This window comes from Barbus barbus, assembly GCF_936440315.1.
Source record: "Barbus barbus genome assembly, chromosome: 39".
Classification (NCBI taxonomy): domain Eukaryota; kingdom Metazoa; phylum Chordata; class Actinopteri; order Cypriniformes; family Cyprinidae; genus Barbus; species Barbus barbus.
Window position 1 is genome coordinate 7067992 of NC_136717.1, and position 20183 is coordinate 7088174.

The 20183-nt window shown below is 38.4% G+C and overlaps 2 protein-coding genes across 7 annotated transcripts; one reads left to right on the forward strand and one right to left on the reverse strand.

Annotated features, from left to right (window-relative positions):
* Window positions 1–2501: 2501 nt before the first annotated feature.
* LOC306858954 (suppressor APC domain-containing protein 1-like) lies at window positions 2502–9123 on the reverse strand. Of its 2 annotated transcripts, XR_013783257.1 has the most exons (5): window positions 8818–9123; window positions 6652–6801; window positions 4626–4781; window positions 4220–4523; window positions 2502–2613 (listed from the first exon to the last, which is right to left on the reverse strand). XR_013783257.1 is itself a non-coding variant. In XM_079399771.1 (4 exons), exons 1-4 carry the CDS (start codon window positions 8920–8922, stop codon window positions 4431–4433), a joined length of 504 nt encoding a protein of 167 aa, XP_079255897.1. In that variant the 5' UTR covers window positions 8923–9123; the 3' UTR covers window positions 2502–4430. The 2 variants fall into 2 exon arrangements, 1 of the variants encoding a protein (XP_079255897.1); XM_079399771.1 differs by having other exon boundaries at window positions 2502–4523.
* Window positions 9124–12212: 3089 nt separating this feature from the next.
* Window positions 12213–17416, forward strand: LOC306858953 (cyclin-dependent kinase inhibitor 1-like). Of its 5 annotated transcripts, none has more exons than XR_013783254.1 (4): window positions 12228–12344; window positions 13738–14180; window positions 14325–14849; window positions 16405–17403. XR_013783254.1 is itself a non-coding variant. In XM_079399770.1 (3 exons), exons 2-3 carry the CDS (start codon window positions 13742–13744, stop codon window positions 14381–14383), a joined length of 498 nt encoding a protein of 165 aa, XP_079255896.1. In that variant the 5' UTR covers window positions 12213–12635; window positions 13738–13741; the 3' UTR covers window positions 14384–17409. The 5 variants fall into 5 exon arrangements, 2 of the variants coding, with proteins under 2 accessions (XP_079255896.1, XP_079255895.1); XR_013783255.1 differs by having other exon boundaries at window positions 12228–12635; window positions 16405–17210; XR_013783256.1 differs by having other exon boundaries at window positions 14325–14936; window positions 16332–17210.
* Window positions 17417–20183: the final 2767 nt, after the last annotated feature.

Genomic DNA, 20183 nt, shown 5'->3' on the forward strand with positions numbered 1-20183 from the left:
TAAATGACTACAGACCTGTGGCACTAACGTCTGTAGCCATGAAATCATTCGAAAGACTGGTTCTGGCTCATCTGAAGGACATCACTGGACCCTTACTGGACCCCCTGCAGTTTGCCTACAGAGCAAACAGGTCTGTGGATGATGCAGTCAACATGGGACTGCACTTCATCCTGCAGCATCTGGACAGACCAGGGACTTATGTGAGGATCCTGTTTGTGGACTTCAGCTCTGCTTTTAACACCATTATCCCGGAAACCCTTCAAAATAAACTAACTCAGCTCTCCGTCCCCACCTCCGTCTGCCAGTGGATCAACAGCTTCCTGACAGACAGACAGCAGTTAGTAAAGCTTGGCAAATTCTCATCCAGCACTCGAACCATCAGCACTGGAGCTCCTCAGGGCTGCGTACTCTCCCCACTGCTCTTCTCCCTCTACACCAACGACTGCACATCTAAAGACCCCTCTGTCAAGCTCCTGAAGTTTGCAGACGACACCACACTGATCGGCCTCATCCAGGACGGTGACGAGTCTGCTTACAGACAGGAGGTTAAGGAGCTGGCTGTCTGGTGCAGTCTCAACAACCTGGAGCTTAACACGCTCAAAACTGTGGAGATGATCGTGGACTTCAGGAGAAACCCCCCTGCTCTCCCCCCACTTACCATCATGAACAGCACCGTGACTGCAGTGGAGTCATTCAGATTCTTGGGCACCACCATCTCTCAGGACCTAAAGTGGGATATTCACATTGACTCCATTGTCAGGAAGGCCCAGCAGAGGCTGTACTTTCTTCGCCAGCTGAGGAAGTTCAACCTGCCACAGGACTTACTGAAACAGTTCTACTCTGCCATCATTGAATCCATCCTCTGCACCTCAATAACTGTCTGGTTCAGCTCAGCTACCAAATCTGACCTCAGAAGACTACGGAGGGTAGTCCGGACTGCTGAGAGAATCATTGGTACAACCCTCCCCACTCTCCAAGAACTGTACTTATCCAGAGTGAGCAAAAGGGCTGGTAAAATCACTCTGGACCCCTCACATCCAGCACACAACCTCTTTGAACTGTTACCATCTGGTCGACGCTACAGAGCTCTGAGCACCAGAACGACCAGACACAGGAACAGTTTCTTCCCTCAGTCAATACATCTCATGAACACTCAATAAATAAACGTAGAACACACAACTAATACATTATCCATTCACCACACTCACTTATTTTATTTTCTCATTTCTAATTTGCACATACTTCACCTGTACATACATAGTCGCCTATATTATATATTATATATTGTGTATTTTTAATTTTTTTTGCTGCTTTGTACATTGGTTATTGGCTATTTCCTGTTATTTTGTTTCATTACCTGTGTCCTGTCCTGTTACTGTCTTTCTGTTGCACTGTGGAGCTTCTGTCACTACAACAAATTCCTTGTATGTGTAAACATACTTGGCCAATAAAGCTCATTCTGATTCTGATTCTGATTCTGACATATTATATGAGGGGGTAAATGTTTATAGTGCTTGTCATTATACTATGTATTTGGAAAATATACATGTATATTTTCATATATAATAATATACATGTATAAAAATTCAAATGCATTGCACTGAAATTGTCACAATCAGAGTTAGTTTCGGTTTCGTTTTCATAGACTGTTAGTTTGTATTCCTTATTTTCATGTCATCAGAACACAAGAAGCAGGAAGGAAACATTCATTTGTTTCCATAGTTGTTGATTATGTTGTGTACCTATTTCTTGTTGGGTTCTTCATTATCCTGTGTATATATACCCTAACTTTCCTCTTTATTTGGTGGTGTCTTTACATATGTGAAGCTGTTATGTTAAATTTTCATCCAGTTTGGAGTATCTGCAAGATCTGATCCACCCAGAAGACCAGATCTCTGTGTCTGGTCAGATCCCCTGACTGTGAAAATGCCTATTCCCCATGTTCCAGGGCCTGTCCATCCAGAGGACATCCCAGCACAAACACCTATGGATTCAGGTTCAGTACAGCTTCACGTATGTAAAGACAATGCCACACAAAGACTAAACTAAGGGCATATATACACAAGATAATGAGGCACTCAACAAAAAACAGGTGCGCAACATAATCAATATTAAACTATAACAGTTGAAAAGAAAGTAGTGATCGGAACACAAAAAATAGGAGGGAAACACAAGAAAACAAGGAATAAAAATCGAAACCGAAACTAAATCTGATTGTGACATTTTCAGTACAGCTGGTTAAAGTTTAAACATTTTTTTTTTAAAGTTTAAATTTATATTTTCCAAATACATAATAATATGACAAGCAATAAAAACATGTACCCCTTCTTTATATGTTTAAGAAACACTTTACAAGATCATGACTGTATTAAATCAAAACTAATACAAGTGATTCTGCAATACTAATTTTAGCCATAATATATTAGTCTTCATTGTTTCAAAATATGTGGGCATGTTTTGAATTATAGTTGATTTATACTTCAAAACCTGTTTTTTTTTTTGGTAAGTACTTGAATCACTGCTAACAAGTCAGATTTTTATGTACAGTATCAACAAATATTTTAAGAAAAAAACAATATCTATTAAGCATATCTGTAATTCCCCTTCTAGGGGCTGCGTCCCCTAGGGGGCACTATGGGGAATGCAGTCTGCATGACCGGTGTCTGAAGCACATGTGAAATAATGCTTCGGGGTTTATGTAGATGGTCCACTTCCGTGGTCTGGGCTATTTTCAGCCTTATCTGAGTGAACTGATATCTGAGGATAGCTGTGTCCAGCCCTCTAGTGTTATGCCTCAGCTTACATCAGGCTTTGATCGCTGACTATGATGTTTGTGTTCACTCTTTAGCGAATCATTTACGGAGGGTCCGGATCTCCCTTTTGTGAGCTCCTGGTCAATAACACTGTGCTTAGCTAGCCTAATGTGGGACTGACATGGACTGGAGATCTCCTCAGTATAACCATCCGAGGGTGGTTATATTTATGGTAGGTCGAGCTTACTTGAATACAGCTATCTGAGGCTAGCTGGCTTCTACTGCAGTTACAGTGAGCCCTCTTATGGAGTTTCCCTCCTGTTTCTTGTGTTCTAGAGCCTAGCTATCTGAGGATATCTATGTGCTAGCTCAGTGACTGCTCCCCTTTTTAGGGTCTTTAAGTAGAGGTGTCCTTGAATCCTTGCCTACACAATGCCATCTCCCCTTCTAGGGTTGTAAGTAGATAGCCCACTCTCTATGGTTTTGCCAGCTTTGCAGGAAGACTATCTACACTAGGACTGACAAGGATTGGGGTCCTCCTTAGTTAGCCATCTGTAGGTGATCATATTCCAGCCATTGTTATGGCAGGTCGGGCTTACCTGAATACAGCTATTTGTGGTTAGCTGTCTTCTACTGCAGTTGCGGTGAGCCCTCTTAGGTCCCCTTTCCTAGAGCCTAGCTATCTGAGGACAGCTATGTGCTAGCAGTGATCGTTCCCCTGCTTAGGGTTTTAAGTAGCATTCTCTTGAGCCCTTACCTACACAAAGCTGTCTCACCTCTTGTGTCGTAAGTAGATGGCCCACTCTCTGTGGTCTAGGCAGCTCTGTAGGAAGGCTATCTCAGCTATGTTATTCTGGTCCACGAGCCTTCATAAGACCTGATCTGATCTGAGGATAGCTGTGTTCTAGCTCAGCAGCTACTCTCTTTAGCTGGGATTTAAGTAGCGATCTCTTGAGCTCCTCTAGAGGCTTTCTAGTTAGCTTCTTCAGTGGTCTTGTGTATCCAGGCTAGTTCTGCTCACATAGTATAGCTATCTTAGCTCTTAACTTGGGTGGGATGTTCCATTTGATCTTTTAAGTTTCCCCCGTTTCTGGCCAAGTTGTATGAGCGGCCCGTGGTCAGTGGCATGGCACCTTTCTAAGGCTTACGTGTGTGTATGTCACTTCCTTGGTGCTCTCCCACCAGGACAGGCATGCGCCTTGGCACGGCATGATTGGATTTCCCTAGAAGGGGAACGTCTCGGGTTACGCATGTAACCATGGTTCCTTGCCATGCCTTCGGCCTGCCTGTCTACGTTTCCTTCAGACAGCTAAGTAGATGACGTATTTAGCAGGTGCCCTCTTATACTTCCGGGCACCGAGCCTATGACGTCATGGGCCATGTGGGCCAATAGATTACTGTTGTTTCACACGTGCTTCAGACACCAGTCATGCAGACTGCATTCCTCATAGTGCCCCCTAGGGGGCGCAGCGTCTCGTTCTCTCTCGGGGAACCATGTTTACATGCGTAACCCGTTCTCTTTCAGTTAAATAATGGAAGACAGGGTGGACTGGGTGTATACCAGAGCTTAAATTCATTTTAACATTCAGCTTTTCAAAGCAGGTTTAACTATTTACGTTTCACTGCACGATTGAATGAAACCCTTTTGTAATTAAAGTTGAAAATGCGCAGATGTCATCAATCAGGTGTGCTGTAAGACACCAGCTGCTGAAGAAGTTGTGCCTTCTCAAGCTCCAACATGGCAATCTGTTGATTCTTCTGATTCACTTCCTGTATATGAAATCCACACAGTGCTTGTTATGTTGATAATAAATAGGACTGCACAACAGAAACAAAAACAATAAGAATACTATTATTAGTACTGATCATCACCTTGACCAATGTGGCATTGCTCCACCGGAGGTCCCAGTCCGATCCTCCACTCTCTTCTGGGGCCAGATTGTTCCAGACACAGGAGTCACTCATCAGATTACCCAGACTGCCATTCACACGCTGCATACAAGACCGCATAGCACTGGACCACCTGCCCTGTAAGGTACAGGTAATTTACAAATTTCTTAGGACAAAAATGTAAAATAAATAAATAAAATAAAGTACAGATAGGAAAGCCAATGTCTCACCAGCTGAACCACACATGTAAATAACAGTACAACATATTGAACAAACTGTACCTCCATTCCTCATATCCTCACTTTGAAAAGTACACCAAGTTTACATTTACATTTACATTTACATTTAGTCATTTGGCAGACGCTTTTATCCAAAGCAACTTACAATTGGGGAATACAAAAAGCGATTAATCTCGAAGAGGCAATCAGACAGAGGAAGTGCTCGTAACACCAAGTCCCAGTCATTGTTCAAATAAGTACAAGCTAGTAAGCGAAGAGAAAGATAGAGGGAAAGATTTTTTTTTTTTTTAAGGATTAAGGATTTTTTTAAGGATTAAGTTTACTTAATCCTGCTCTTGTAGACCAACCTTTCTTCAGACTTTAGCTACAGTATAACCTTAATCAAACACACGTGTCCAAGCTTACTAAGGACTTAAGGATCAAAAGGCATAGTTCACTCAAAAATTTAAATTCTGTCATTAATTACTCACCCTCATGTCATTCCAAACCTAAAATCTTCTTTAACTTCGTAACAAAAATCCAAGAGCTTTCTGACCCTGCATAGACAGCAACAGAACTGAAACGTTCAAGGCCTAGAAAGGTAGTAAGGACATCATTAAAATAGTCCATGTGATATCAGTGATTCAACCGTAATGTTATGAAGCTACGAGAATACCACGACGCAGGTGCATGGTGCTGCCGATGCAGGTTCTGATGTAGAACCAGGAAGTGCCTTGTTTTCAATTAGAGGAAAGCACACGCATGCACAGTGACATGGAAGAGAAGAAATTGTTGAATAAAGTCATGATTTTTGTTTTCTTTATGCACAAAAATATTCTCGTAGCTTCATAACATGGACTATTTTATCAATGTCCTTACTATGTTTCTGGGCCTTCAGTTCTGTTGCTGTCTATGCAGGGTAAGAATGCTGATTTCTGAAAGCTGAATTTTCATTTTTGGGTGAACTATCCTTTTTAGGTTTGGCATTTAATGCCAAAGGTTCTAGGTTTGACACAAATCTAAAATTCTGTTATCATTTACTCACCCTCAAGTTGTTCCAAGTTTCTTTCTTCTCGTGAACACAAAAGAAGATATTTTGAAGAATGTTGGTATGCACCGACTTTCATTTTTTCATACGATGGAAGTCAATAGGGACCAGCATCTGTTAGGTTACCAACATTCTTCAGAATAACTTCCTTTGTGTTCAGCAGATGAAAGAAATTCATACAGGTTTGGAACAACTTGATGGTGAGAAAATTATATTAGAACTTTACCATTTTTGGCTCATATATAACTTGGTTTCACATGCGTACAACAAGGAATTTCAGAAATACTTTTGATACCTGTGCTACCAAGTTGAGATGATCTTCTGACACCACTATTTTGGCAAAAATACACTTTTCTTCATTGATAGCCAATGTTAGTATAAATGAAGTTTCTCAAGCAAAATTGCACAAAAAATCCTTATTTCTTAGTAGATATCAGTTACTGGTTATATATTTGGAGGGCTCTGGTTTAGGTTAGGGGTTAGTACAGTAGCCTGTCTTAACATTGGTTGTAGGCCAGTGGTTTTCATTCCTGGTTTAGGCACCTACAGCACTGTACATTTTGTATGTGTACCTTATTTAACAAACCTGATTTAGATCATCAGCTCATTGGGAGAATAAATGTTTTGAATTAAGTTCAAATGTACAGGTATTGAATTGAAGTCTGCAGGAACAATTCAATTGGATACTCTTGTTTTTATGTGACAGCAGCATTACTCAGGTGTGTTTTGTGAAGGTACATACCTCTCCATCCAAGTCTCCTGTGCTGAAGCTAACTTGCTTTTTTAAATTCAGCTTCAGGCGATTCTGGTACCACAGCTGTGTTTGTTCCACAACCTGCAGTCCAGCCCACAGGACATCTTTTTGTCTTTCCAGATCTCTATGTCTCTTTAGCTAAAAGAAGCATTAATTTATCATAAACATTGAAACATTACATATGAAAAGTTCATTTGCAAAAACAGATAACTCCGTTTTTAACAATTTTCAGAAATCATGTTTTTTCATTGTGAATTCCAATTAATCTCAATCAAACTGCAGTTGGGTTATTTTGACTATGTTAAAAAATAACTAAGAAAAACAGCTAACTAACACAATAAAACACAATAAAAACATGCTAACATAATAAAAAAACATGTTTTTTGAACATTTTAATAGAGTTGTCTGATTGATTTGAACTTTAAGTGTTTTGGCACATTACAAATGTCAGAATTAAGAATTACGACTGGAGCATATAGTGATATACAGATTAATCAAATGATATTTGGCCATTTTGAGATTACTGGCATTGGTCGATAACCTGCTTGGCCGATTAACAGAAGTGTTGCTCCCTCTACAGAAAATATGCAAGTAACTATTATGTAAAACAAAAGTTTTGATAAGCAAGAAATCTTATTTGTGTCTCATTTACTATGCTATTGGAGATCAGCCACCCAAAATGTCTTGGCAATCATTGCATGCCAAATTATGCACTACACACAATGCATTTACACACTATGTACTCAGCATGCAGTATATGAATTACACTACTGTGCAAAAGTCTTAGGCCATTATTATTTTCACCACCACCAACAACAAAAATGGTTTGAAGCCAGGTACTTCTATCTTTTGCTTTAGTGTGTCAGTAGGAAATATCAGTTTACATTTCCAAACATTCCTTTTGCCATAATTGTAATAATCCAGTGAGATTTTTTGTATGCACAAGGAGTCTGACAACAGCCAGTGCTCCACACAGAGATGTGATCTCCCCATCATTGAGTCCACCTGGAATGGCATGAAGAAACTGAGACAGACTAAATCCAGAAGAACTGTGGCAAAGACTCCAAGACACTTAAAGAAACCTACCTGCAAAGCTACCTGAAAAATGATGCACAAGTGTACCTATAGGACAAAAGCTTGTTTTACATGCAAAGGGTGGTCACACCAAATGTAGCGTTGATTTAGTTTATAGAAATTAATTGATAAATAACATTTATGACATTATTTTTGAAAGCACACTTATTTTATAGAATTTTTACACAAGCATCTAAAACTTTTCACAGTACTGCAGCTTTGCAGGTAATTTTCTTAAAGTGTCTTGGAGATGTTGCCACAGTTTTTCTGGATATAATCTGCTTAGTTTCTTCTGTTTCTTCATGTCATTCCATATGGACTTGATAATGTCCGTGAGATCAGTGTGGAGCAGACTAGCTGTTGTCAGACACCTTGTGCAAACAAAATCTCACTGGATTATTACAATTAATGGCAAAAGGAATGATTTTTCCTACTGACACACTACAGCAAAAGATAGAAATAACTGACCCTATATTTTTACCCATAGTAAATAACTAACCCTTTTTTATTTTTGGGTGAAAATAATAATGCCTAAGACTTTTTTGCACATTATATAAGATTATTTTGTCATTCATAATTGGAGTCTGATAGCTCTCCCTCCACTATGTAATTAATGGCCGCGACAACTGGGTGCATAGAGAGTCAAAATGTCCACACTTCATTTTTTTTTATTTTCAGTGCATTACTACTTGTACTATTTATACTACAAAACGGCACTGAATAGTGCACAAGTACGTGATTTGGGACGTGATTTGATTTTTAGCAATGCCCTAGCAGCCAGAAAACCTCAGCAACCATCTAGCACTTGCCTATAGCAACAACTCACAAATGCCTTGGCAAGCATTTAAACTACATAAGGCCTACATACTAAAACATTTTCTCCTCGTTCTGTCTAAGCCATCTAACCATCAAGCCAAAGTATGCTCAACTAGATAAATATTAAACCATACTTTAAGATTCTTTTTTTTTTTTTTTTGAGGCATGTCCTCACAAATACTACCTTTAAATTTCATCACTATAGACAAAACTGTCTTGTTTCCAAATCCTCCAAAATTACACACAGAGTAGACAATCTCTTACCCAGTGGAAGCAGTGCAGTGCGTCAGGGCTGTAGAGGCTGTTCTGGAGAGGGATGATGAGGACAGTGTAATGGCCATCACATGCCATGTGTACAAACGCTGGCATCAAACGCAAGAAATAACACAAAATGAATAATCAGGACAGAGAAGGCAAGAAACAAAGAAATATGAAGCCTTGTGAGAATGAGCAAGAGAGGGAGGGACGGAGGGAAGGACGGACAGAAGGAATGTATATAAATACTCAATGAAATTTCTATAAAAGCTGATGATGAACAGCATCTGTAGTTGGCTGAATTACTTACACTGCAAAACCAGAACTTTAAACATGCACCTAAAGATGATAAAGAGATAAGATTTTGTGATTGTAAGACATTATTCCCTTAAGCAAGCTGTCATTAAGAACTCCTGAGCTGTCAGTTGAAACTGGAAACACCTGATTTCGTCTCTGCCATCATTTTGAGTTTTCTGTTCCAACATGTTAGGGAATGTGACTGAAATAATAAGAGGTGTGTTAACACAACTATTTGAAAATAAACCAATAATATTTCAGATGTTGAAGCAGGGGTGTTTACAGAACCTGAGCATTTGGGGCCACATTTATAAAAAAGCCAAATTTATTAAGAAATCCAACAGCTGAAAATGCTGTTCATTTCAAAATGGTTGTATAGGACTTGATACAGAAAAACGTGACTCAAGTTATGTTCAGTTATTTCAAAATATACTATATTATTATAGGAGCATTACTCCTCATGCAGCTTTAAATGTCAACACAAAACAGACCTCTTTTTAAGTCTTGACACATTTGAGGCTGCTGTGTGACGTGACAGACAACTTGTTCAGTACAGTTCCCTTCACATAGAAGGGCTTTGCCGAAAATATGGTTGTGAGTCCTGAAAGTTTATGGGTGTGAGTTTGGTTATAGAATGCAGTTGTCAATTCTGTAAATAACTGAATTGTACATGAATGCAACCATATTGACGACTCAAATACAGGACTGACAACCATATTCTGCTGCTGTGTGAACGTGGCATTAGGTGTCTTCAACTATATTGTACTTAAATAAAGATCCGAAAGCTTTGTGTATATTATGGCTTTGTCTCTACTTCTGTTCAACCCTGTTCAACATAGTTACAACCACCCTTTAAGATTGTGCCCAAAGCGCCTCTAAAACCAGTAAACTAGGCAGGGAGATCAGCAAACCAGCTTACACTTTTTGTTTATGTCCCTTTAACAGGAAGAAAATCACTATAGCCAGAACCAAAAAACCTTTCATTTACATTATTAAAGGTAAAAATAAAGCTTTACATTCCAAGCCAAATCTTTAATGATTGATAATGAATAATGATTGTTTAACGAAGTGCTCAGGATCATGATTAGACTGCACCTCCACCACATGGGCCTTCTCTTTTCTAATGACAGTGATGTTGTGTAATATATAGAGCAAATGACAACATCACATATCTTCATTTGGTCAAAGGTCACCTCAATGCGTGCCATGCAAATAGTATCTAAATGGTTTGTACCATAAGAACAATTTTACAGTTCACCCAAAAATGAAATTTTTGCCAACATTTACTTTTACCTTACTTTTACTTTTACATCATTTACCTGAGGCTCTAGAGATGAGAATTCAACCACTTTTGCTGTTAGCTGAGCAAGAAACTTTTAGGATAATAGGAGAAATTACAATTTTCAGATGGCCAATTGTTTTGCAGAATAATTCACTGTTCGAATGCAATTAAACACAGCACACTTAGGACATCTGCTGGTCACACATGCTATGGGAAGACTTAAATCAGCAACAATCACACAGATACTCATCCAGAGTAAGGAAAAGGGCTGGGAAAATCACTTTGGACCCCTCACATCCAGGTTACTTCCATGAACTGTTGTTGCCTGGTCGCTAGTACAGAGTACTGAGCACCAGAACAGCCAGGCACAAGAAAAGTTTCTTTCCTCAGGCCATCCACCTCATGAGCAGTTAAAAGCCCCCAATGTGCAATATACTGTCCCTGCAAATGCCCAACATTATTTATATTTACATTTATTTGTATACTCATATTCCCTTGTATGTAACATACATATTATATACAAGGCTATGTTATATATGTTATATACATATATGTATCTGTACATACATATTTTGTCCATTGTCTTTTTTTTTTGTTGTCTATTGTTTATATCCCAGTGCTCAAGCAGAAGGAGCTGGTTGCAAAGTTTTGAGTAATATCAATGTTCATTTACTGGAATTATGAATCCCACTGTATTCGTTCACTTGGCTAGAGGAGAACTGCCTGTATTGTATAAAGCATGCATGAATAAATGTGACTTGGCTTAGAAACTGTATTTTTTCAAGTTAAAAAGTACTCACAAAGTAGTATTAAAAAGTTGTTTATCTACAGTCAAGCAATTCTTAAAAAGTAGATTAATTGCATTTATAATGCTTCTGCAAAAGCTGCTTGATTTCAAAAATGATTATTGTCAAGCAACAAGAAAAATGTTTGTAGGTTAGTAACGCCACTGCTCGTAGTTAGACACAAGGAGAGTAACTTAGTGTTGGCTTCCACGAATGCCGTGTTTACACATGACAAGTAAAAATACATATTCAGAATTTATTCAGGTACCCTATGTGTTTTCTTGTTTTGAATTTTCTGCATTGATTGGGTGAACCTAATTTTACTCATAGCCTATATATTTTGTTAAATATGTTGCTGAAAATATTTGTGTGATAGATAGATGATGAATGAATGAATGTCTTTATACTTTCTAATACAGATAAAGCATAATTTCTGATAAATCAGATGACCCACTTTTCCTGAAAATATGTTTGTCTGGAGTGCATGATCTCAAAATGTTTATCTGTATATATATTACCTCCCAAATATAAACTGAGAATTTATTTTTCTTCTTCTCAGAATTGCGAGTTGAGAACATTTTTTTTTCTCCTCAGAAACGGACTTTATAACTCGCAATTGCGAGTTTATATCCCATAATTCTGAGAAGAAAGTCAGAATTGCGAGTTGAGAACATTTTTTTTTTCTCCTCAAAACCGGACGTTATAACTCGCAATTGCGAGTTTATATCACGCAAAAGTCGAGAAAAAAGTCAGAATGGTGAGATAAACAGTGGCAATTACCTTTTTTATTTTTTATTCATTGGCGGATAGGGAAAAATAGGAATAGAAAAGCTGTCAGATTTGTGATCTAGAAAAATAAACATTAAAGGTTTACAACTTAAAATGCACCACGCCTGTTCTGTGTTTTCTCTGTATGCATGTTTCCTAAACAAAAGCATTAAAATGATTCATTTCTCCCATCATTCCTTCATCATAGAGCGCGGGAGAAAATCAAATGCAGCGTGTGGCTCCTCCCTGTCACGTTGCACATCAACGTGACTGGAGCTCTCGGGCGCGCGCCCGAGCTGTTCGTGACGAGAGCAAAACACTGAATGTGTGTCACGCGCGGGGGTTCAGGGGGATTTGACCTACTTTCCACAGAAACCTCGCTGCGGCGTTAAGACGTGGAAAAGGTAATATTACGCGCATTGTGTTTTTAGCAGTAGTGAGATTTTAAAAAATCATTGTTATTTGACATGTTACAATTTAAATATTGAGTGGAGTTGTGCTGCGCGGGTCACGTGACAAGGGGCAGTCCTGCCATCAAAACAAACAACGTTACTGCAGATGAGTTTATTATTACTTCGCTGCTCGTGTTGTGTTTGTAGCTCAGGTCGTTTCGCTTCTCTTATTGATTAGAAAGTCTATTAGTAACGTTAGTGGACTTAATCTCCCTCATCTAGAGCTCTGCTTTTACTCGAATGGTGAGTTTAATATTTTTCGGTTGTTGTTGACATGGACCGTTTCTGCATGACTAGGGTTCTGTCTGTCTATCTAGCCTATCTCTCTGTCTGTCAATATTACAGAGATGATTTGAGATGCATGTCTTCTGCTTTATAAAGGTAATTGGCAGTGAGTAACGGGAGGTGTCAATCATTCCTCATGTATTGTATTCTCTCGTGGGCGTTTGTATTGGGGAAGTGTGTAGTTTAGCGTGTAGTAGTGTGTACTAGTAATTTGAGAGGCGTGCCGCGCCTACTTTCTCGACGTAAACAAGCCTCACTCACATATTTCTCTCTTCAGTGGTAAGAGTGTGACCGTACAAAATTAATTAAATTTTTCATGTCTCATATGTGACCCTGGACCATAAAACCAGTCATTATTGTCAATTTTTTTTTTAATTGAGATTTGTACATCATCCGAGAGCTCAATAAGTAAGCTTTCCGTTGATGTATGGTTTGTTAGGAACTATAAATAAAAAAATCTGGAATCTGAGGGTGCAAAAAAATCCAAATATTGAGAAAATTTCCTTTAAAGTTATCCAAATGAAGTCATTAGCAATGCATATTACTAATCAAAATTTTAATTTTGATACATTTACGGTAGGACATTTACCAAATGTCTTCATGGAACATGATCTTTACTTAATATCCTAATGATTTTTGGCATAAAAGAATAATCGGTCATTTTGACCCATAAAATGTATTGTTGGCTATTGCTACCCATGCTACTTATGAGTGGTTTTGTGGTCCAGGGACATTTTCATTTGTTAAATATACATTAAAAGTGCAATTTATATGTACAGCTTTTAATTTAATTTCTGAAATTATATTTTTGGGGTATACTAAACTAAAGAAATCTTTATCATGACGGGAAACGTCAATGAAAGGATTCTTTTAAAAAGAGTAGGTAATGTGGCAAAATCTTAATATTTCTTGAATAAAAATAGCAGTTTATTTTATTTTACCGAATCAAAGTCATCATCACCAAAATACCAGTTGATTGAAAGACATGATTTTGTTATCTACTGTACTCTAATGTGCTCTAATACCAATACTTTTGGGGAATTTCTATTCTTTGTTCCAGGAACATGTCCATGACACCAGATGCGTGTTATTTTGGGCTGCTGGAAGGGCAGGAGGAGGACATTAAGCCTCAGGCAGCAGTGGTTCGGCGGAACCTGTTTGGTCCAGTGGACCACCAGCAGTTGCAGCAGGACTTCCAGAGGCTATTCTGCATGAACGTGGAGATCGCCAAACAGCGCTGGAACTTTGACTTTCAGATGGACCAACCAGTCCCCGGTTGCATTGAGTGGGAGGAGCTGCGGTGCCAGGATGTGCCAGTGTTTTACCATAGCTGTGTGCTCAGGCCCGGTATGGCAAAGCAAACGGTGGAAGCTTGTTCGTCTCCAGCTATGGCCACAGAGAAATATCTGGAGCTGCGGACCAGAGGAAGTCTGAGGGGAACCAAGCCAGAGAAGAGAATGGCTGCATTGCTAGGGGTCAAACGCAGACAAGCAAGCATCACAGGTAAGATAGTAGATATAGTTGTCACATTTCATTGTCAGGGTCACTCGGTAATGACCAGACTAATGTGATCGGGAATTTGTTAAAAAATATTAGTTATAGGCACTGTGATATTACAATTCTAAAAAAAAAATTTTTCTCTTTCAGACTTTTTCAGAGTGACAAAAAGAAGATTTCCTGATCACAAAGCTTCATCAGGACAGTAAACCGACATTGGACCTTTTTTGTATAAATGTACATACATTATCTGCACATGTAGCTATTCTAACTGACCAGCAAAGGCTTAATAGGATGTATATACTGTACATATACACAAATACACACACACACACACACAGATACATATTATATACACAAATGTGTATGTATATTTTTTTACTAAACGCAGTACCTATTAAAGGTACCTATTTTATTGTTACAACATGGAATCATGAGATTTAAATAAATACGAAAAAGTCAAATATTCCGATTTTATAGTGCATTTGATTAATTTAAAGCAATTAATTCCAGTAATTGAATGATAATTCACTCTTGCAAAATCAACTAATACATTTTAAATGCATGAGTAAATGAAAAAGAAATAATTTTTTTATATTTTATTGTTCCATGTTGTTCCATTAAAAAAAAATGTTATAGTGTGTTTCTTATTTTTTGTTATGCACTGAATATACAGTGGGGCAAATAAGTATTTGATACACTGCCGATTTTTCAAGTTTTCCCACTTACAAACAATGGAGAGATCTGTAATTTTCATCGTAGGTACACCTCAATTGTGAGAGACAGAATTAAAAAAAAATCCAGAAATTCAAATTGTATGATTTTTGCATAATTAATTTCAATTTTATTGCATGAAATAAGTATTTAATACAATAGAAAAATAGAACTTAATATTTGGTACAGAAACATTTGTTTACAATTACAGAGGTCAGACGTTTCCTGTAGTTCTTGACCAGGTTTGCACACCTGCAGCAGGGATTTTGGCCCACTCCTCCATACGGGTCTTCTCCAGATCTTTCAGGTTTTGGGGCTGTCGCTGGGCAACACGGAGTTTCAGCTCCCTCCATAGATTTTCTATTGGGTTCAGGTCTGGAGACTGGCTAGGCCACTCCAGGACCTTGAAATGCTTCTTACGGAGCCACTCCTTAGTTACCCTTGCTGTGTGTTTGGGGTCATTGTCATGCTGGAAGACCAAGCCACGACCCATCTTCAATGTTCTTACTGAGGGAAGGAGGTTGTTGCCCAAAATCTCACGATACATGGCCCCATCCATCCTCCCCATTAATTTTGGTGCAGTCGTCCTGTCCCCTTTGCAGAAAAGCACCCCCAAAGCATGATGTTTCCACCCCCATGCTTCACGGTTGGGATGGTGTTCTTGGGATTGTACTCATCCTCCTTCCTCCAAGCACAGCGAGTGGAGTTTATACCAAAAAGTTCTATTTTGGTCTCATCTGACCACATGACCTTCTCCCATGCTTCCTCTGGATCATCCAGATGGTCTTTGGCAAACTTCAGAAGGGCCTGGACATGAGCAGGGGGATCTTGCGCGTGCTGCAGGATTTTAATCCATGATGGTGTAGTGTGTTACTAATGGTTACCGTTGAGACTGTGGTCCCAGCTCTCTTCAGGTCCTCCCGTGTAGTTCTAGGCTGATCCCTCACCTTTCTCAGGATCAATTGATACTCCACGAGGCGAGATCTTGCATGGAGCCCTAGTCCGAGGGAGATTGACAGTCATCTTGAATTTCTTCCATATTCTAATAATTGCGCCAACAGTTGTTGCCTTCTCACCAAGCTGTTTGCCTATTGTCCTGTAGCCCATCCCAGCCTTGTGCAGGTCTACAATTTTGTCCCTAGTGCCCTTAGACAGCTCTTTGGTCTTGCCCATAGTGGAGAGGTTGGAGTCTGATTGATTGAGTGTGTGAACAGGTGTCTTTTATACAGGCAACAAGTTCAAATAGGTGCAATTAATACAGGTAATGAGTGGAGGATAGGAGGGCTTCTTCAAGACAAACTAACAGGTCTGTGAGAGCCAGAATTCTTGCTGGTTGGTAGGTGATCAAATACTTATTCCATGCCATAAAATGGAAATTAATTATTCAAAAATCAAACAATGTGATTTTCTGGATTTTATTTTTTAATATTCTGTGTCTCACAGTTGAGGTGTACCTACGATGAATATTACAGATCTCTCCATTCTTTGTAAGTGGGAAAACTTGAAAAATCGGCAGTGTATCAAATACTTATTTGCCCCATTGTATATACACAAACAATTACTGTGAACGTTTACAGAAATGCACTATAAAAAGACTATAAACTTTAAACTTCTCAGATTCAAAATTCAAAATGCATTGATCCTCTTAAGTGGCATCAGTGCACACAATCTCTAAGCTAACAGTGTCATACCATTATTCTGTTCCACTTTTATTTATTTATTTTTTTAGTTTTTATATAGTACAAAAGGGTAACACTTTAGTTTGGGGACCAATTCTCACTATTAACTAGTTGCTTGTTAGCATGCATATTACTAGCATATTGTATACATGCTTATTAGTACTTATAAAGCACATATTAATGCCTTATTCTGCATTACCATATTTTAGGTTCCTTAATCCTACCGCATATCTAAACCTAACAACTACCTTACTAACTATTAACAAGCAGCAAATTAGAAGTTAGAGGCAATAGTCATAGGTGGTCCCCAAACTCAAGTGTGACCCAAAAAAGTATGTAACCTGAGCCATTAATGTTTTTCATGAAGCATATTAAAATGCGGGGAAAATGTAATATGTTGACAAGCTACTTTTGTATGTATCTTAAGTTTGAATCTTACTTTTAGTATCAGCATATCAATTGCAAGGACATTTTCACCAATCATTTGTACAATAATTTTTTAATACTGTATTTTTGCTTTGTGCATGTGAGATATAATGTATGATTATGTGCTGAATTAGCCATACATTTGACATTTTTTGATATTAAAGAGGCATCTGTTGCAATTAACCAAAGTAATTGATCCACAATAAATAGGATGCTTAAAAGTAACTATATGTAATTTTCTTTTACATTGAAGTCTGTTTTAGAATCATTCTAATGGTACACTGATTTTAAGGGGAATATGTGAAAGAAACAGAAGACAGTCGCTTTGTTAGAAATCAGTTTTGGAGTAAGCTATGTAATTGTGGTGAGCAGGTACAAAATTCCAAATAAAAGGCTTATTGATTTACGGCAATAACAAGGGCACATATACAGCTACTCACTGTATATATTTAGTGATATATTTAGGACAGTGAAATCCACTCACAAAGCTGCAGAAATACACAAAACTACACACAGTTGCTTTAATGTCCTTTGAATAGTTGTTAAATTAGCCAATAAACCAAACCCACATCGTTAAACTGCAGAATTTGCTTTATAGATTTCCAAATTCAGTTTCAGCTTCTTTAAGATATACATGAGATTTGTTTTCTTGCATTCATCACAAAGACATGCTAGACAGTTCACTCAGTGACTTCCTCTTAAAGCAGTCCATTAATTGTAATCTTTTAAAAATGTATTCATAGAAATATACAGTCAGGTCCATAAATATTGGGACATCGACACAATTCTAACATTTTTGGCTCTATACACCACCACAATGGATTTCAAATGAAACGAACAAGATGTGCTTTAACTGCAGACTGTCAGCTTTAATTTGAGGGTATTTACATCCAAATCAGGTGAACGGTGTAGGAATTACAACAGTTTGCATATGTGCCTCCCACTTGTTAAGGGACCAAAAGTTATGGGACAATTGGCTTCTCAGCTGTTCCATGGCCGGTTGTGTGTTATGGCCGGTTGTGTGTTATTCCCTCATTATCCCAATTACAATGAGCAGATAAAAGGTACAGAGTTCATTTCAAGTGTGCTATTTGCATTTGGAATCTGTTGCTGTCAACTGTCAAGATAAGATCCAAAGAGCTGTCACTATCAGTGAAGCAAGCCATTATTAGGCTGAAAAAACAAAACAAACCCATTAGAGAGATAGCAAAAACATTAGGCGTGGCCAAAACAACTGTTTGAAACATTTTTAAAAAGAAGGAACGCACCGGTGAGCTCAGCAACACCAAAAGACCCGGAAGACCACGGAAAACAACTGTGGTGGATGACCGAAGAATTCTTTCCCTGGTGAAGAAAACACCCTTCACAACAGTTGGCCAGATCAAGAACACTCTCCAGGAGGTAGGTGTATGTGTGTCAAAGTCAACAATCAAGACTTCACCAGAGTGAATACAGAGGGTTCACCACAAAATGTAAACCATTGGTGAGCCTCAAAAACAGGAAGGCCAGATTAGAGTTTGCCAAACGACATCTAAAAAAGCCTTCACAGTTCTGGAACAACATCCTATGGACAGATGAGACCAAGATCAACTTGTACCAGAGTGATGGGAAGAGAAGAGTATGGAGAAGGAAAGGAACTGCTCATGATCCTAAGCATACCACCTCATCAGTGAAGCATGGTGGTGGTAGTGTCATGGCGTGGGCATGTATGGCTGCCAGTGGAACTGGTCCTCTTGTATTTATTGATGATGTGACTGCTGACAAAAGCAGCAGGATGAATTCTGAAGTGTTTCGGGCAATATTATCTGCTCATATTCAGCCAAATGCTTCAGAACTCACTGGACGGCGCTTCACAGTGCAGATTTAAACTTCTCAGATTCAGAATTCAGATTCAGTATCCCAAAGCATACTGAAAAAGCAACCAAAGAGTTATTGAAGGGAACGAAGTGGACTGTTATGCAATGGTCAAGTCAATCACCTGACCTGAATCCGATTGAGCATGCATTTCACTTGCTGAAGACAAAACTGAAGGGAAAATGCCCCAAGAACAAGCAGGAACTGAAGACGGTTGCAGTAGAGGCCTGGCAGAGCATCACCAGGGATGAAACCCAGCGTCTGGTGATGTCTATGCGTTCCAGACTTCAGGCTGTAATTGACTGCAAAGGATTTGCAACCAAGTATTAAAAAGTTAAAGTTTGATTTATGATTATTATTCTGTCCCATTAGTTTTGGTCCCTTAACAAGTGGGAGGCACATATGCAAACTGTTGTAATTCCTACACCGTTCACCTGATTTGGATGCAAATACCCTCAAATTAAAGCTGACAGTCTGCAGTTAAAGCACATCTTGTTCGTTTCATTTGAAATCCATTGTGGTGGTGTATAGAGCCAAAAATGTTAGAATTGTGTCGATGTCCCAATATTTATGGACCTGACTGTATTAGTGCTCTACCTCATCAAGTGACAAGGACTTTAATTTTTTACACACACATTATGTATAAGAAAACAAATATGTAAAATGTAACATTTGTTTTTATCATGGATACACTGTTTTGTTTTTTCTTTCATGAGAAGTACAGCAGAATAGCAAGGAAGTAGCTTGTGCTTCACGTAAGATTTACATGAGGTTGTGTGTGTACTGGCATGTTTTTTTAGAACAACCTTTGCCACAGTTGCCTTATTCTATGCCATTCTTTTTTGGGGGAAGTATTTCAAGTGCCTCTTTATATGAGCAATTAAATATTGTATTATGCTCTACGTTGTCATAATGTTGACATTACCCTACAGCTTCTGTTGCAGATTTGTCAACAATATTCAATTTTTTTTTAATGGTATCTTGCGAATTAGTAGCTATGTGTACTCCTATATCATTGAATGTTACTTATGTTAAAACATCTTAATACTAGCTGACTTTTGAATTGTAACATAGTATGCAAAAATCACCCATAAAATATATGGAAGTATATCTTTGATTTTAGTATATGTCAGAATATAAATTAACAGCTTTCAGGGTTTTTTTTTTAACTTGTTGGTACTATTTTGATATTTCCTTACATATAATCACTTTTCAATCAGTTTAATTACCTAAACACAACAGAACTATCTTTCATTGTTCACATTGCACCTCAGGTGACCCAAGATTCCCATTGACCAAGAGAATGGGAGTCCCTCCCATTGATTTTTGTCTATAC

Excerpts from the sequence above, each read along its gene's own strand:
- LOC306858953 (XM_079399770.1), top strand. The coding sequence starts at position 13,742 with ATGTCCATGACACCAGATGCGTGTTATTTTGGGCTGCTGGAAGGGCAG. Across the intron at positions 14,181-14,324 it reads CAGACAAGCAAGCATCACAG|ACTTTTTCAGAGTGACAAAA; the intron begins GTAAGATAGTAG and ends TTTCTCTTTCAG.
- LOC306858954 (XM_079399771.1), bottom strand. The coding sequence starts at position 8,922 with ATGCCAGCGTTTGTACACATGGCATGTGATGGCCATTACACTGTCCTC. Across the intron at positions 4,782-6,651 it reads CAGGAGACTTGGATGGAGAG|GGCAGGTGGTCCAGTGCTAT; the intron begins GTATGTACCTTC and ends TGTACCTTACAG. Across the intron at positions 4,524-4,625 it reads GCAATGCCACATTGGTCAAG|GAAGTGAATCAGAAGAATCA; the intron begins GTGATGATCAGT and ends TTTCATATACAG.